Raw genomic sequence first — 18,063 nt, 5'->3', positions numbered from 1 at the left:
GAAGCAAGTCTGCAGTTCTCTATCTCCCTTTTCCCTCTCAATTCTCTATGTCCTATCAAATAAAGGCCACTGGGAGAGGTAGGTTTGTTGTACAGGCAGAGCCCCAACAATAATCCTGGTGGCAATTAAATATATATATGTGTTCCTTTTTATTTATTTTTTATTTATAAAAAGGAAACATTGACATAAGAGAAGTACAACTCAACACAATTCCCACCACCAGAACTCCATATCCTATCCTCTCCCCTGATAGATTTACTATTCTTTAACCCTCTGGGAATATGGACCCAAGGTCATTGTGGGATGCAGAAGGTGGAAGGTCTGGCTTCTGTAATTGCTTCCCCCCTGAACATGGGCATAGACAGGTTGATCCATACTCCCAGCCTGCCTCTCTCTTTCCCTAGTGGGTCGGGACTCTGGGGAAAGGAACTCCAGGACTCACATTGGTGGGGTTATCTGTATGGAAACCAAGAACTACTTATTGTTACTGGAAAGTCATTGGTTTTAAGCCTTTTTGATGGACATGTGAAAAAAAAATACATGGTAGTTGGGTGCCACCTAATAGAATACACATGTTACCATGCAAAGGAGCTAGAGTTCAAGCCCCTGCTCCCTCTTGCAGGGGAGAAGATCATGAATGGTGAAGCAGTGCTACAGGTGTCTGACTTTCTCCCTCTCTTACCTCTCCTTTCTCAATTTCTCACTGGATCTATCCAATAAATAATATTTTAAAAATAAAGATATCTAAGGCCCCTCCCTATTTAAAATTAAAAAAATGTGAATGGACACACATCTAAATAGGGTTTTCTATACCTATATAATGAGAAACCTTGAGTTCACATTGATGCCTTAAATTTCTAATTTGTTCTTTAGGGATTAATTTAGCATTACCCTTTCCATATTGGGAATTGATTTCTCTAAACTAAGGCACCTGGCTCCCACAATCCTAAACATGTTAGCTTAGTCTCCCTTATATTTCAGACTAACAGTGCCACAAGCTGTGTTTATCTACCTACCTGTCCACATATATGCATGATACTCAGCATTACTACACTGGTTCTGACTATATATTCAGAACCAACGCATGCCAGGTAAATCCTGGTCAACTCCTTGTCCCCAGTAATGTCAATAGAATAACTCAAGTTAGGATGAGGGAAGGGACAAATTCATGATCTTTTAATAAGCATTTATGACCATTTTGTTACAGACCTTAAGAGAAAGTTGAACAATGAAAGGCTACATATGTTTATCAGACATTATAGGTGAATATTTATGAAATTGAATATTTTAAATTATTTTGCTGTCCTTAAATCAGCTCTAATACATTTAAATATTTCTATTACTACTTCCTGTAATAATTAAGCCCTTTTATATTTATACAGCTTTCTACTACCTTTACTTTTTAATTATTTTCTACTTATTTATTGGATAGAGACAGACAGAAATCTAGAGGAATGAGGAAGATAGGGAGAGAAACGGGGCTGGGTGATCCCGCACCTGGTTGAATGCACATGTTACTAGGACTCAGGATTGAGCCCCTGGTCTCCACCTGCAGGGGGAAAGCTTTGCAAGTGGTGAAGCAGGGCTGCAGGTGTCTTTCTGTCTCTCACCCTATCACCCCTTTCCATTCTTGATTTCTGACTGTCTCTAACCAACAAATAAAGATAATTAAAAAATAATGATGTTATCTAAAAAAAAAAAAAAAGGGAGAGAAACACCTGCCCTGCTTCACCACTCAGGTAGCTTTACCCCTACAGGTGAGGACCAGGGGTTCAAACCGGTTCCTTGTGTATCTTAAGAGGCACTTAGCCAGGTGCGCCACCACCTGGTCGCCTTTCTATTCATTATCTTTATAATGAGTCATTTCAATCTAGTTTGATTTCCATAAAATTGGTGTACACTCCAGAAAATAGAGTGAAAAAGAGTGATTTTATTGTTCATTTCTGAGTTATATGAGCTTTAATTTGGGTTCAGTGTGGCTTTAAGTAAGCAACAAAGAGTAATCTTTTATTACATGAAAACCTGTGTCAGATTTCTGGATATGGTACTACCTACTCATTACAGGATCATGTTAATTCTTTCTTATAATATTAAAAGATTTGGAAAGAAGATATGGAAACGGTGAGTTTTTTATGCACTAAGGAGTGCTGGCTAATAAATTATTCTGTCTCTTGAGTTTAAGATAAATTAATGGACATAGACTAAATAAGGTTAGATGTTCCCAGGGCATGCTAAACTTTCTGACCCACTCATTTTACATCAGATACCTGCTTCTAAAGGTTTACTCTGACAGAAATCAAAAGTATCGAGCATACAGCTGTTTAACTCAAATGTGTGAGAGTCAGTTGTCCGATAAATCGGAACTTACTGTGATTCAATTAAGGAAAGAGTGACTAGGGGTGCTGGGCAGTGATGCACCCAGTTAAGCACACATAGGAACTGCTCAAAGACCCAGGTTCAAGCTCCCACTCTTCACCTTCAACTCAGACGCTTCAAAAGCAGTGAAGTCTGTCTGCAGGTGTCTATCTTTCTCCCTTTCTGTCTTCCCTCCCCCTCTCAATTTCTTTGTCCTATCAAATAAAAAAATGGAAAGAAAAAATGTCAGCCAAGAATGGTAGATTTGTATTGCCAGCGCCAAGCCCCAGCGACTGGAAGCAAAAAAGAAAAGAGAGAAGAGAGAAAGACTGTGCCTTTTTATTTTAAAAAATAAGATTTCTTTATCTTTTCCATTAGCAAAAGAGACAGTGAAAGACATAGAAGGAAACCAGAGCACTGCTCCACTCTGGCTTAGGTGGTATGAGGTTTTGAACTTGGGAATTGGAGCTGCAGGCATGAAAGGTTATTTCCCCTATGCTTATATTCTTTTCCTGAAGGGGTAGTACATTTTTAATAATTAAATTTCAATGAAATTTTTAAGTGTCTTATGCCATTGGTTCATAAACAGTTTTTTGTATGTATCATTTAACAATCATAAATTGAATTCTCATTTCTCCCAACTCCCTTTCTGGAGTGTTGACCTAGGAAGCACTCTTCCCAGATGCATGTTCCCTTACTCTACTCCATCTTGATGTAGAGTTAATCATTCCTTACCATTTTAAAATTTGCAACCTATGTCTTATTTAATTTACCCCATCTTTATAACCTTTTATAAGTGGGATTACTGTTTGATTCTTGTCTTGGCTCATACACTAAGTATTTTTGAGATTTTTCCATGTAGATATTTGCAACTACAAACACATTTTTCTGTTTCCTCCTTTAAAATCTATGCCTGGGTAACTAGACTGCCAGTTTATTATTCTCACTACTGTTGACAGACTTTTAAGTTGTATCCAATTTAGTGTCACTATGAGCACTATGATACAGCATGGTAAGCTTCAATTAAATTTTTCTTTCACTTTATTTTTTATTAAAACAAATCTAGTTTTTGGTTCTCATCTTATTTAATTTCTAATAGACAGGTATGATTATAAGAAACATTATATAATTTAAACTTTTCCTTGGTAAAATGGGAGGGGGGAGTCAAAATGACAGAACTCTAACCAGACTGTTTCCTCCACATTTTTCACATTAGGGCTTAGATCATTGTTGTCAGGCCCCCACAAACTCAATGTTTTCCAAAATTGTGATCTGTTAGGGACATTTCACCTTTCCATTTAATTTAGGTAGAAATAATCACAGCTAAACTATGATTGAGCTAGACATTCTTCCCCCCTCCCCCCCCATCTAACTCAGAAGATTCTGAACACAGCATGTTTGCAATGACATTCAGTGTTACCTACTTTACTCTGTGGCCTCCTTCCTAGTGTTGTCATCTGAAATCAATACATAATTTACATAGCATCCAGTATTTACATAGCATCATCAATGTGGCCTTTCTTTTTCCTTTTTTATTTTTTTTTTCTCTGTGACCATAGATATTGCTTGAGCTATCTCAGATGCAGCTCTGGGCTGCCTCCATAGGAGTCGAGCTATATATAGCCAATGACCAAGTTCAGGATACCGGAAAATATACTAATGCCACAAATTCAGAAGAAAAAATACTTCTTGGGTAAGGATTAATGTGCAGATAAATTATTTTAGACAGAACATGAATTGCTAATTTGTGCCTTTTCTAACATTAGCATGACTGTAAATTTTTCTGCTTTTATTTTTAATGAAGGGTATAATTCAAGAGTTAAGCTGTACATTTTGACACAAACTTTGTGATTGGCATATCATTGTCACATCTACATGAATGTATTTAGAGTTAAATTTCATGTCCAGATAGTTAATATTAGAAAAACTTACCTGTGATATGATTTACTGACTACAACTTTAGCTAAGTTCAACTTTATAGCCTTCATCAGTACAAATGAGAAATACTTTTCATATTTGATCTTATGGCCATATGGTGTGATTTAGTATTGAATTATTCTATGCTCCCTTAGCCTTTCTGTTTTAGTGTGGTGAGTAAGTTAGTAGCCATTACCCTAAGTGGTGAGCTTTGTTTTTTTTTTTTAATTTTTTCTTAGGGCTATAATTAAGCATGCAATCAAAATTCCTGAAAATTCTGGATACCAGCCTACTGCTTCATTACCTACCACTATTAGTCTTGAATTTGCAAAGCTTCCAGACAATCCTAGTAAGTTCACAGAATATTAATGTTCCAATAGTGATATATAGCAAGTATTTTTTCACACCAAAGAAAATGCAGGTATATGAAAAATAAAATTGATAAGTACAATTGTTAAGTGTGTTTAAATTCTGGAATTAAAAAATCAGGTCTGGAATGGGAATTTTATGAATCTTTCTGCACAGTTGTAAGCATAGTGGCTGTCTTTAATTTGATGGTCACTAGGGTTTCCCAGCTCCAGGCTGACCTTTCCAGATTGAAAGACAGCATAGCTGCAAAGCTTCTGTCAGTGACGTAGGGGTTGGGTGAAACCTGGGTTGTATTCATCTCCAAGCAAGTACACTATGCAAGTGAGCTATCTTGCTGGCCCTAGCCAGTGTTTGTGTGTGAAGGTGGGATCTCACACATGAGCAGTTTCACCACTCTAGCTCAAATCATTTAATTAAATTATAGTTTATTAAATACAGAAACACATGCACATGTAGAAAGGAAGAGAGAGAGAGAGACAGAGACCACAGCATATCCTATGTGGTTCTGAGGCTTGAACCTGGGTGGTTCCTATGGTAAGGCATGTATTCTGTCTCCCCAGTGAGCTCTCAGTCTCTATTAAATAGTTGTTATCCTTATTTGACATAAACTTACTAGTGGTCATTTTCCTTGAAGTTATAGCATATTGTTTTCACTTGCAAAGTGATTTCATCAAGGACAGAATGCCCAGATAGCCAAAAGATCTGAAAACACCTATTTGAATGCTTATGTATACCGCTATGTCATAGTTAGACTATCCATAATCACCCAAAAATGGAAATTACATAAATAACCAACAAGAGGTGACTAGATAAGATATGGGGGGTGTATATTCAGTGGAATACAACTTTGCAATAAAAAAGATGAGATCATATTGTATAGGACAAGATGGATGCACTGGTGGTGACTAGGGTGAGTGAAATACATAAAAAAGTGAAAAGCAACTATTAGATGCTTTCACTTAAATAAGGATATAGATCACTAAAGCAAATGAGCTTCATAAAACAGTAACTGGGGCTAGGTGGTGGTACCCCCAGTACCATGCACAAGGACACAGGTTCCACTGGGCCCAACCTAGAAAGGGGGAGTTTCACAAGTATTAAAAAAGTGCTACTGGTGTCTCTCTTTCTTCTTCTCTACCTTCCACTCACCTTCTCAATTTCTGTATCAGGAAAAGAAAAAGCAAAACTATTTTAAAAAATGCCACAAACAGGTATTACAAAAAGCAGTGTCTTATTGTTGACTCAAAGGGAACATTAAACCGATTGTGTATCTTGTAAGACCTGCAAAAATGGGTGCTTATTTTATTTAGCATTACATACTCACTATAATAGCTATTCTGTAGATAGGACTTCAATCTAGATGTTTTCAAATGTAATTTATCTGTCATATTGCAATTCTTATATACAATCTATTTCTGTTTCAAGCACTACTGTCTGTTGACATGGTTAGAAAGACCTCCATGCCAAAGACAACCGTATCTTGCCATTTTTCCAAATTGAGTCTGCCCAGGGATTATGAATTCACTGGGATTCAAGAACCTGCTTATGAGAAGGTAAGGTCTGTCTGGAATTACATTAGCAACTTTATGTTGTTGCTTGATGCCTTTTGGTTATTGACATTACAGATTAGCATGTTTTGCAAATAGAGTTTTAATCAACAACCACAAGGTACTTCTTGCATTTTATATTTCCTTTTTCTGGTAAGTGTATTTCAACTTTATTTGCCAGAAGCAGCCACCTTCTAAGTTTCTCATTCTTACTTTACCTGTATATAGTTGACTCAACTGTGAATTAGGTTTTGGTTGAGTGAATCAGTTCTGAACTAAAAACTTGCAAACATTTTCTCCTCTTTCAGGACGTTGATTATGTATGTGGAAACCAAGTCATAGCAACAAAACAATATTTCTCTTTGGAGCATGGAAGGACTTTCATAAACTTTGCTAAATTTAGTGCATATAATGTCTATGACATGTTGAAATCATACTTTTCACAGGTAAGGTTGTTCAGTATGGAAATCTAAAACCGAAAAATATCAAAACATTATTTGGATTTTGCTAGTAACATTTGCTAGTCACTAGTTTTATAGACAACACCCGTGACTTTCTAATGTTTAGTGAATAGATGAAAAGGTGTATAAAACGTGTGATCAACTTTTTAGCACTTTATTGAAGTGTTGATTTGCAGGATTCTTGTTGTTCTGGGAGTAGAGCTCCACATCTCCACAAGGCAGGCATTAGCACACCTCACTGTCCACCACATCATCATTCTTCTCCACCAGAGAACATGGATCTTAGCCCCCTCCTCTTAACCCTCTCCTATCTCAATTTCTCTCTGTCTCTATCCTATAATAAATAAATTAATGTCTAAAAAGTCTTTAAGGGGCTGGGCGGTGGCACACCTGGTTGAGCACACATGTTGCAATGCGCAAAGACCGGGGTTCGAGCCCCCAGTCCCCACCTGCATGGGGAAAGCTTTGCAAGTGGTGAAGCAGGGCTGCAGGTGTTTCTCTGTCTCTTCCTCTCTATCACCCACTTCCCTCTTGATTTCTGGCTGTCTCTATCCAATAATAAATAAAGATTAAAAAAATAAAGTCTTTAAAAACGTTTAAAAAAAATCACCTAATAAAGGTCCTTTGTAGCCTGAGACTGAAACTTTTCTATTGATGGCATTTTACAGTGCTTTTAAACTTTTCATGAATTAACACTGACTTTTTTCCCTGGTGAACTCCAGTATCTTATGCAAATGTACATTCTGATCCAAGTGAAGGCACTCTGGAACATGCTATTCTCTGTCTCTCTCCCCAGTTCAGTAAACTTCCAAACTTTTCTAATTAATTGGAAAAATTTTATTCTTTCCTGGCTTTGTCTCCATAAAGCAGCTGAAGATCATGCTACCTTTAGAGAAATAAACAATATAGGATTCATATAACAGCTTCTAGGGTCAGAGTGTAAACATTTCTAAGTAGAAACCATTCATGGCTATGATGTCAGATCACCTCTGTGGCAAATAAGCATTTGTAAGCATGGATTGCATTTATCTGGTTCTTTAACGAGGTTTACAGAATTGTTAAGTAGCAATATAGCTGATATTGAGAGAAAAATGAACAGAATTACATTTTAATCTGTTTTTTTCATAGATGCCAGGACCATCGACTATATTCAAATTTTACAATGAGTTCATAACACTTACAACTAAGATCCAAAATGTAAGTGCAGAAGAAACTCAAGTAGATACTATTGATGACAAAATATGTTCAGGAAAATATGGAGAATTCAGTCAAATTGGTCTCAGAAACATGGATTTTCCAACAAAGTTCCAATCCTTCAACTTCTGCAATTTTAAACTACCCATAGATCAGCTTCAGTGGTAAGAATGTTATACAAGATGAACTACTATCAGGCTGGATATTTTTCAGGTTTTTTGTTTTAAAGTCATGGCAAATACTACACTTTGTAAAATATAACATCCTACCCATGTAAACTTCTTTTATGTTAAGTATTTACAGAAAACTTTTTTTTTTTAATGAACATTTCAGGGACTGAGAGAAAGATCACCCAGTAGAGTGTACATTTTACCAAATGTGATGACCAGTATTCGAGCCTCTGGCCATACTTTTAGAAGTATTTGATGTCTACTGGGACAGATGGATAGCTATTTCTACTTACAATTTCAGACTGTACTATAATGATGTGAAATTCTAGTACTAATTTAATGTGGTCAATATTTAATCAAATAAGTGTAACCTCTTCACAGACTTGGGCAGTCATTTTCCTCCACCCTTTCCCACACATGGTAAATGACTATCAAAGAAATAAGCTGGCAGATATCATATAGCTTCCTACCTTCTACTTCACAGGTTTGTCAGTGATTACTGCAAAATCAACTTGAAAACCACTGAAGTAGTTTTTGGACAAATATCCGTTGAAGAGCAATCTCCAACCAAAACATTGACCATTGCTTCAGCCACTCCATGTTTGAATGAAGGATGGCTCACAGAGTTTAATACAACCTACACGAAGAATATCTCTGACAAGTCACCAAAGCTACAGGAAGTGTTCAGTACACATGACTGTGAACTTGCTATTCAGACAGCCTATCACCCAAAGGCTCTGCCAGCACCAAAGTATGCTTATTCAGCACTTGACTCTTCAAAGAAAGTGAGTTTTGACTCTTAAGAAAGTGATACTGGAACTTAGTAAAGGCTACATAAATTTAAAATCTCTCAGTTGTTTCTTTTGAGCTGTTTGATGCTCTAGTCAGTGCTACCACCAAACAGAGTAAGCCACACACACAGCCAGTCAGCTCAGGAAGGCAGGTGTCTGAGAGACAGTGTCTGACTCGTGTCCTCTGGCTGCTGCAGAGCTCCCAGAACACTGCAACCTCAGTGTTGGACAAGATTTTACAAACCACAGGCTCCCACTGGTGCTGTGAGGCGTGGGGGAGAGAACCTTGTTACCCTCTCCACAGCAGTTCCTCCTAGCACACACAGTATGCTTTCCCGGGATGATTTGGAGTCCCAATCCAGACTCAGAAAATCCCTGAGCATGTCCTGTGTGTCAGGTCAGGAAGTCTAAAGAGAATTTAAGGGAGCGTGTCTAGCCTGTAGTGCATCCTACCTGTCAGAGGAAAGGTTAAAACGAAACCTGCCGTTCATAGAACTTCAGATGAAATTCTAGAGTTGGTGTTTGGTTGTCCAGGTTAGGCTTTTCTTTTATTGTTGTTCTGTGCACTGTATTTTACGAGAAATTGTTGTTTACTTCTGTGTGACACAAAGACTAGGGAGAATAAACAACATACCTCTTTATGTTTGGCTATTGCTTTTGAGACTTTGATACAAAAGATAAAATCATTTTGCTTATTTTTATATTGATATTAAATGCTAACCCCATGTATTTATTTAGCCTGCGTTTTAGAACTTTATACAAGTGAGATTATTGTCTGGAAATGGTTTTATTTGCTTCAGACATTCAGTGTATTTTTATATTATTTCATATGGCTGTTTGTACCTGCAAACCATTTTTTTCTGCTTCTGCTTTTAAAAGGCACTACTGAAAAAAAGTTACCATTGAGTCACTATACTACCAGTTCATCATTTCAGCACACTGAGAAGACATGTAGGTTATGTGATATTCTATTTTCACTCAAAAATTTTATTTCTACACTTTTTTTTGAAAAGAATATCTACATTGTGGTTGCCATCTCAGTCTGTCTTAAAGAGGATAGTATTGCTGCTTTGTATAACAAGTAATTTCTCAAAACTAAACAAAAAAAGATAGAAAGGCAAAATCGCAATGCTTTTTTTTTCCCCTTCAGTTTTCATTAGGATTAGAAGTCAAGGTACATTTACATGGTTTCTAATATGTCATTTATTCTGCCTTTTGTCTCTCTAACAATATAGATAAATTTTGAGCTATCCCAAACAGAGCATCATTCTACTGTCTCCTTTGGGAAACAGAATCAGGTTACCTTGGAAAATTGGACATCCTATGACCAAGGCCAAGATTATGAGGAAATTCTTAATCTCTCAACTTCATACAAACAGAAGTATGCTGAGTAAGTATAATGTATAGTTGAAGTTATTTCAAGGCACAAAACACTTGTTGCTGATTTCGTGTCTGCTAAGGGCATGCCTTTTCTAATATTGGCATAATTGATATTAAAGTGCCCCCCCTTTTCCATTATGTTGAAGGTTAGAGAGCTGAGTAAAATGTATAGTAGTTTTGCAAAAGACTTTCATGTTAAGTAAGACTCAGATGTTCCAGGCTCAATTCTAGCACCACCATAAGTCAAAGCAGAGCTCTTATTAAAAAATAATAAAAGAAAAAAAGTAAGAGGAACAACAGAGAGTAAAGCTTCTTCTCATTTGGATGCCTATTCACAAATCCTTTGAGGATTTAGTCATCTGAGATGGTGCCTACACTGTCATGCTCAGCAAATTCAATCCTGACCCAGCCCCCACCCCCCACCTTCACAGAGGTGAAAATTTTGTGTTGTGGTATCTTTCCTCATTCTGTGTATCTCTGTGTCTCTACCTATCTGAGTAACCAGCATAAGTTGTGAACCCCAGGGTGATAAAATAAAAACAAAGATGAAGAAATCGTTGAAAATGACAAATTATAGTCATTTTGAATTTGAATGTAGGTAAATTTAACTATATTTATTGCACAAAGGTTGTGCAAGAAAAATGTTTGGGAGTAACATGAATTATTGACCTTCCAGTGGCAATTTCTTATAGTTCAGCCTTAGTCAGTATGAATTATTATAACATTTCATTTAGATGCAATTGGACCATATAGTAGATCTAGCTTAATACTTATTTACTCTATATTCATTAACATACAAATTTTTGTGAGCATAGATTGGGGCAGATTATTTATAATTCTTCTCAGTGATGGCCTTATTTGGTTTTTCTTATAGGAACGTAAATAATCAATTAACAAATAGTCCCCAATTTTCTGAATGTCAGCCTCAGGACAATTTATCACAGTCCAAGCAGAACAATACTGTTGATATTGAGAGTTCTAAAACATTAGAAAATGAAAGTTATAAAATAACTGCAGAGGAACAAGGTAATTTGTAACATTAGTGAATCACTAATTGATGAAATAAGAATTCCATTAATGTAGATCTAAAGTATACTATTATTCCATAATTGAATATGCTTTGCATAGTGATTTTACAAAACATAATTCACAGTTGTAAGAATTGCACATCTTAACTTTTGTATCAATGTTAAAGAATTTAACTAGTTAAAAACAAATAGAGATATTAGGGATTAGGCAAGTAGGTCAATTTTAGAATATAGGAGTAGGAGATAGAAGGCCTTGAATTGAATCTTGGACACATCCATTTGCCAGAGTTTAGCGGTGCTCTTATCTCTCTCTCTCTCTTTCTCTCTCTCTGTCTCTCATAATAATTAATTAAAACACAAAATTCATCATTCTCACTTTATGTGACAGTATTTACCCTTGTGAAGTACATCACTAGCCCAACCTGACTGGATGTAGTGATCACTGAGTGGATTAGCACTGAGGCCTAGTAATAACCCTGGTGTCAATTAAAATGCACACATACACACACACACACACACACACACACACAGAGAGAGAGAGAGAGAGAGAGAAAGAGAGAGAAAGAGAAGAAATCAATTGCTTATTGACTTGAATTATATTTATATAAGTAAATTCTTTACATTAGGAATCTTCAGATACTTGTTAAGCATCAATTATTAAATTATACAGAACATCTGCCTAGGGTGAAACACACACCATAAATTTCTCATTAAGAATAGCTTTCTCCTTAGTGCAGATAATGCTGTCATACTAGCTTCAGGCACTTTCTTTTTAATTTTTAAAATTTTTATTTAGTTTAACTGATAGAACAAAGAGAAATTAAGAGGGAAGGGGAGATGGAGAGGGAGAGAAAGACAGAAAGACACCTGTACCACTGCTTTACCACTCATGAAGCTTTCCCCCTGCAGATGGGGACCATGAGGCTTGAACCCAGATCCTAGTGCATGCTAACATGTGCACTTAACCTGGTGTGTTGCCACCTGGCCCCTCAGTTATTTTCTCTCAAGTTTATTTTGTAAATGTTCTCTAAGTAGTTAATATTACCTATTAATAATATCTCCCTCTCTCTGAGGTGCATATTTATAGAAGTATAAGTTTTGAGGACTGTGGGACGTGTGCCATTCTGTCTAAAAGGCGCCCTAGTGTCCCACTGTTGCTAAGACTCTGGGAAATTAAAGTGGTAGTCCCTTAGTCCCTGGGGGCTGAGAGGAATGAATGCAGATGAGGGGACGGGTAAGGGTTAGGACATCCCATAGAACATGGTAGTGGGTGTGGTGTGGAATGTTACCCCTGCAATCTTATAGTTTTGTAAATAATTATTAAAGCACTAAATAAAAATAACTTTATAAAATGGAATCCTAGGGCTGGGGAGACAGCATATAGGTTATGCAAAATGAATTTCATGCCTGGAGACCCTGAGTACCCAAATTCAGTCACCAGCACAACCATATGCCAGAGAAAAGAACTGCTCTGATGATAGATAGATAGATAGATAGATAGATGAATAAATAAATAAATAAGAGGAGAGGTAAAATGATGAAATCCTGTAGGTTTTAATGTTTGATTTTACTCTAAACTGTTTGATGTGTGTCCTATATGTATGCACCGATCCTTGTTCTGACATTGCAGACTCAAAATAATAGCTCTTATTGTTGTAATATCTAAAGATACTTCAGTTGTGTTTTTGTCTTCTTTTAATCTGCATATGCAAATTTATTTCTGTTTCAACCACTAGATTTTCTTGATAAAATGAGTACTGTGTCCATGTCAAGTGCTGCTTTGACTCACAATTTTTGTTTGCTACCATTTTCTAAGAAGTGCAAAGCTTGCCATTCCATTGTGTTTCATGGAGTTGAATGTAGTAGAGTAAGTACTTTCTCAAATTACATGAACATTTTTAGATTTTTCCTTTATATTTTTTTGTTCTTGATGTTATTGTTGAGAATCTTTTTCAATTTTACATAAGATTGTATAATTGTATTAAGTGAATTTAAGTTAAATTTCATTATGCTATTACATTTATTTCAAACACTAGAAGCAATACCTTCTAAACTCTCTTCTGTTCCTGTTGTATTGATAGTTGTCCCATTTGTGAATTAGGTTTTCGTTGACTTAACCAGTCTTAAACTTTCATTTTTTTGTAGTGTTCCCTCATTTTCCATTGGGAATGTTTGGGAACCCTGTGCATAACTTGTGGCCATCAGAAATGTAATTTCAAAGCTGAAGGTAAAGGTGCAATTTCCAATAAAATTGCCAGAGAGAAACCTGATGCTACTCCCTCGACAAGGAAAACATCTAGTACTTCCTCAAAGAGGAAAACATCTAAGTCCAAATCAAAAACACGTTCTTTGTCAACAAAGGTACAATTGACTTTTAATGCCAGAAAAAGATAAATGTCTGTGTGATTAGTTGTAAATGATAAAGATGTCTGAAAACAATGTGCTTGCTTTTGAGTTAGTAACTGAACTGATTCAAATTTTTTTTAATAATTTTTTTTGGATTTTTTTTCTTTTTTCTTTATTTCCTTTTGTTGCCCTTGTTGTCTTATTGATGTAGTTATTATTGATGTTGTTGTTGTTGTTGGATAGGACAGAGAGAAATGGAGAGGAGGGGAAGACAGAGAGGGGGAGAGAAAGACATACACCTGCAGACCTGCTTCACAACTTGTGAAATGACTCCCCTGCAGGTGGGGAGCCGGGGCTTAAACCAGGATCCTTATGCCGGTCCTTGCGCTTAGCACCACGTGCGCTTAACCCGCTGTGCTACCACCCGACTCCCTGATTCAAATTTATTTAGACAATATCACCTCATTTGATCCTTTTTCCTAACAAGTCAAGGAACTTGTAGACAGAGCCAATATATCTAAGTGTCTACCTCTAGCCATCTGTACCAAAGCAAATTTTCAAAAAAAATATTTTCTTTCCTCTTTCCTTTCTAGGTCAATTCTCATTCAAGTGAAAATGTGTTGAAAACACAAATACCATATGACTATATGGAAACGTTAATGGACTACTTAGACGTACCTGAACTTAGTACAGATGAGATCAGTAACTTGTTTCAATTCTACCTTGAAGAGGTGAGGTTTTTACCCTGAGACCAACTATGAAATAGAACAAAAGTGAACTACAATTTTTGCTTTGCAGATAACACTTGCTGGCCATGTATCTTCATTGACATAGGCCCTGTCAGCATATATTTTTATTACTGGTGGCTAAATAAGATGTATAAAGTAAATGTAAAATTGGGACCAAGATAGTGGTGTACCCAGCAGAGCACACAATTACTATGCATCAGGATGAAACATCAAGGTCTCTACCTGCAAGGGGAAATCTTCATATGTTGTAGAGCAATGCCACAGGTTTCTCTCTTTACCTCTCCTTCTCTCCATTCTCTCACTCCAAATCTCTATTTTTCTCTGTCTCGGAAAAAAATAAAAATGATTTAAAAATGGCAGCTATACCCAGAAGTGGTGTGTAGAGTGGGGAGGAAAAAGATATATATATATATATATATATATATATATATATATAGAGAGAGAGAGAGAGAGAGAGAGAGAGAGAGAGAGACATATATAGATATATATAGATATGAATGTTTAAAGACAAAAATAGTAAATGTTCCATTTCCATTGCTTAGTTTAAGACTAAATATCAAGCCTATAAGAGCAATATATGTTTACTGGATGGCACAACTAAATCCCCTAGTTCTTCTTCTAGCGTTTGCTCTTCTTCCGTAGCCAGTCAACAGCGTCAGGTTGAAAGCTGTCAGGAGCTGCTTGTTGCTGGCTTTGAAAGTGACTGGGATCCATGTGGATTCAGTCGGCTAGGAAGGATCGTCAGTTTCCCCTTCTTCTTCTAGCGTTTGCCCTTCTTCTGTAGCCAGTCAACAGCATCAGGTTGAGCCTGATGTCTGCTTGTTGCTGGCTTTGAAAGTGACTGGGATCCATGTGGATTCAGTCGGCTAGGAAGGATCGTCAGTTTCCCCAATGAATGGGTACTCACGGGATGCACCACGAGAAGGTCGATCCAATGCATCCCATCCCCTAGTTGATCTCAAATCATACTTAAGTTCCTTCCTAAATGTTCCTACCTTTCATGCCTGAGATCCCTTATTCAATCTCCAGCAACTCCATATGCCAAAGGTGTGAAGTGTCCCCTAGCTTTCTTATCTCATAAAGGTAAATGAATCTACAAATATATCTCCTACTCTTTTCCTTATAATATTTTTGTGTATTCATAAACAATTACCATTACATTTTGAAAAACTGAGCTGAACACACAAATGTAGCTCTATTAATAACGCCCACATACAGTATAGGATGGATTCTGTAAATTGAATAGTTTCTGTGTACAGCCTTCATTCAAACTTTAACCTTCATTGAACCTTCATTCAAACTTTAACTGCTATGAAGGGTTGTGGTCGAGGTCCTGAATGGAAGAGGCTCAACCTAGTTGGGTCTTCATGGCCTCGATTAAACTGTTGATGGAAGTTAATCAAGGAATGAGCTGCTCTGTTTTTTCTCTGTTATTTTATGGGTAGTTTACAGAGAAGGTTCCAAGAAAATGCTTCTGTGTGATGATGTGAATGGCTTTAGTAGCTTTGAGCATCAGTTCACAGAGACATAGAAATTACTTGTACATTGTCTCAGTTACACTTAAGTAAAAAAAAAAAAAAAAAAAAAAGGAAGGAAGAAAGGAAAAGGGGGAAAATAAAGGCAGAAAGAAAAAGAAAAAAGATAATCACCTCAATAAATTAAGATAAAAGAAAAATCTCACCAAACCCAGCTGCACTCTGTCTTCACGTAAAGCTGGTAGCATACACACATTACCCTGTGCAAGGACCCTTATTCAAGCTCCTGTCCCCACTAGCGAGGAGAAGCCTGATAAGCTATGGAGCAGTTGTCTTCCATCCCCACCCCGTCTCACTCTCCTTTGTACAAAGAAATACGGAGTGAGAAAAAAAAAGAAAAAGAAAAAAAAAAACATGAAGCAACCATTTTTGCAAAAAATAAAGAAAAATAGAAAGTTGCAGGTATGATGTCCCACTACTTTTAAGTGCTTTAGTGATATTTAATAAAACTAGAATACTCCCACATAATCAGTTATGATCATCAAAAGGAGATTGACATATAAAGACATTAACATAGATCACTTGCAGTGTTGCTCACTGCCTCTCAGTATTGCTCAGTATCTCTCTTTCCTTTCCTTCTGTCTTCCCCTCCCCCTTTCAATTTCTCTATGTTATATCTGAAAAATGAAATTAAAAAGTAAACAGAGGGGCTGAGGAGAAAGTATAATGTTTATGCAAAAAGACTCTTATGCCTGAGATCCGAGGTACAGTTCTCAGCACCACCAAAAGCCAGAGTAGAGCAGTGTTCTGGTTTTTCTCTCTGCCTTTCTGTGTCTCTTTTTCCTTATATATAGCTCTCATTAAAATAAAATTATAACAGTAAAAATCGCTACTAGGAGCAGTGGATTTGCCATATAGGCACTAGCAGCAAACTGGTGACAATAAAGTAAACAAAACTAATTGGGGGAAAAGTTACCACTGAGTAACTACACTACAATACTAATTTATTATTATTACTCCCCACATTGACAGGCATTTTGGTTGCTTCTAGTTTTATTATCATTTGGGATGTTTTCTACTTTTTTTTTTAAACAACTCTAAATGGTTGTTGTCATTTCATTTAATCTTAAATAAGACAGATACAATTATATTTAACAAAGCATTTCCATTTTTATGCATTGAAAAATAAACATCAAAATGTGCTCTGACCTGACTTGTTTTTCCTCACATTATTCACTTAAGTGTTTTGGTCGCTGTGGTCAGACCATCACAGTAAAGAGCTTTCAAACAACATTCATTCTCTGAAATTGTGCACTGATAGGGCTATATCTTTTTTGTTTGCTTGTTTGTTTGTTTGTTTGTTTGTTTTTAGCTCTTCAGCTTATCAGTTTGAATTGGATATATTCATTCCTAAATACTTATAGAAATGAGCATTGCTTTTTTTCCTGATATGAACCTTACACAAAGTAGTCAGCATAGTATGCTCACATTGGCACTGTGTATTGTGCGCCTCACTCTGTTTAGGTTCTTTACTGCTATTGCCATTGGAAATCATTAATTCTGCTTTTTGTTTCTCTAACTTTATAGGTAGCTATTAGATTAACCCAAATTGAGTATCAAGATGATTTCGTCGCGGGAAATTGGGTAAATTATGATGATTATGTAAATTATGATGATTATTTATTTGACCAAGATTTAAGATATGGTTTTGCTAGACCCTCAACTTCAGGCATAAAGAAAACTTACAGGTAAGAATAATATATAGATGAAATTATTTCAAGACACAGAACAATTGTTGCCAATTTTCTGTTAAGTGTATGTCTTTTCTAACAGTGAGATAACTGACTTTAAAATTTTCTGGTCTTAGACCCAGATGGTTCTGAAGCCCATTCCAAATCCTTGACATACTGTCCTACCTTTCCTTCTTCTTTTCCTGCCTTTCATATTTCTGATAAGCCTTTTCTTTTCAAGTAATGAACAGGAAGATCTTACAGCATTTCCTGGAATACTCTAGACTTCTTTTGGCAACCCATCACCATCCTCTCCTAACTGCAGTATGGTTGTCGTTATTGAAATGTCATTTCAAACATTTCAGTTTTTTCACAATGTCAACAAAGTAATAAGAAAAATAAATGATAAATAACCACCAGGAGCTTCTATTTCCCCCCTCTCTTTTTATATATTATGTAAGATATAACAGGACTGGGGGGGAAGCACCCGGCAGTGGTACATTTGATAGAACTTTTGTGTTACAATGCTTAAAGACCTGCGTTTAACCCCC

At 36.4% G+C, this 18,063-nt stretch overlaps 1 protein-coding gene across 2 annotated transcripts; it reads left to right on the top strand.

Annotated features, from left to right (window-relative positions):
* Positions 1-3,496: 3,496 nt before the first annotated feature.
* Positions 3,497-17,708, top strand: LOC107523264 (rho GTPase-activating protein 29). Of its 2 annotated transcripts, XM_060202106.1 has the most exons (12): positions 3,497-4,048; positions 4,512-4,621; positions 6,067-6,194; positions 6,497-6,634; positions 7,778-8,007; positions 8,498-8,798; positions 10,040-10,194; positions 11,059-11,210; positions 12,949-13,079; positions 13,358-13,573; positions 14,152-14,289; positions 17,370-17,708. In XM_060202106.1, the coding sequence occupies exons 1-12, from the start codon at positions 3,936-3,938 to the stop codon at positions 17,532-17,534; spliced, it is 1,977 nt and encodes a 658-aa protein (XP_060058089.1). In that variant the 5' UTR covers positions 3,497-3,935; the 3' UTR covers positions 17,535-17,708. The 2 variants fall into 2 exon arrangements, with proteins under 2 accessions (XP_060058089.1, XP_060058090.1); XM_060202107.1 differs by lacking the exon at positions 6,497-6,634.
* The last annotated feature ends 355 nt before the right edge of the window (positions 17,709-18,063 follow it).

This window comes from Erinaceus europaeus, chromosome 11 (assembly GCF_950295315.1).
Source record: "Erinaceus europaeus chromosome 11, mEriEur2.1, whole genome shotgun sequence".
Taxonomy (NCBI): domain Eukaryota; kingdom Metazoa; phylum Chordata; class Mammalia; order Eulipotyphla; family Erinaceidae; genus Erinaceus; species Erinaceus europaeus.
This window is presented reverse-complemented; position numbering and strand designations above follow the sequence as displayed.

Excerpts from the sequence above, each read along its gene's own strand:
- LOC107523264 (XM_060202106.1), top strand. The coding sequence starts at position 3,936 with ATGCAGCTCTGGGCTGCCTCCATAGGAGTCGAGCTATATATAGCCAAT. Across the intron at positions 4,049-4,511 it reads GAAGAAAAAATACTTCTTGG|GGCTATAATTAAGCATGCAA; the intron begins GTAAGGATTAAT and ends ATTTTTTCTTAG. Across the intron at positions 10,195-11,058 it reads TACAAACAGAAGTATGCTGA|GAACGTAAATAATCAATTAA; the intron begins GTAAGTATAATG and ends TTTTTCTTATAG.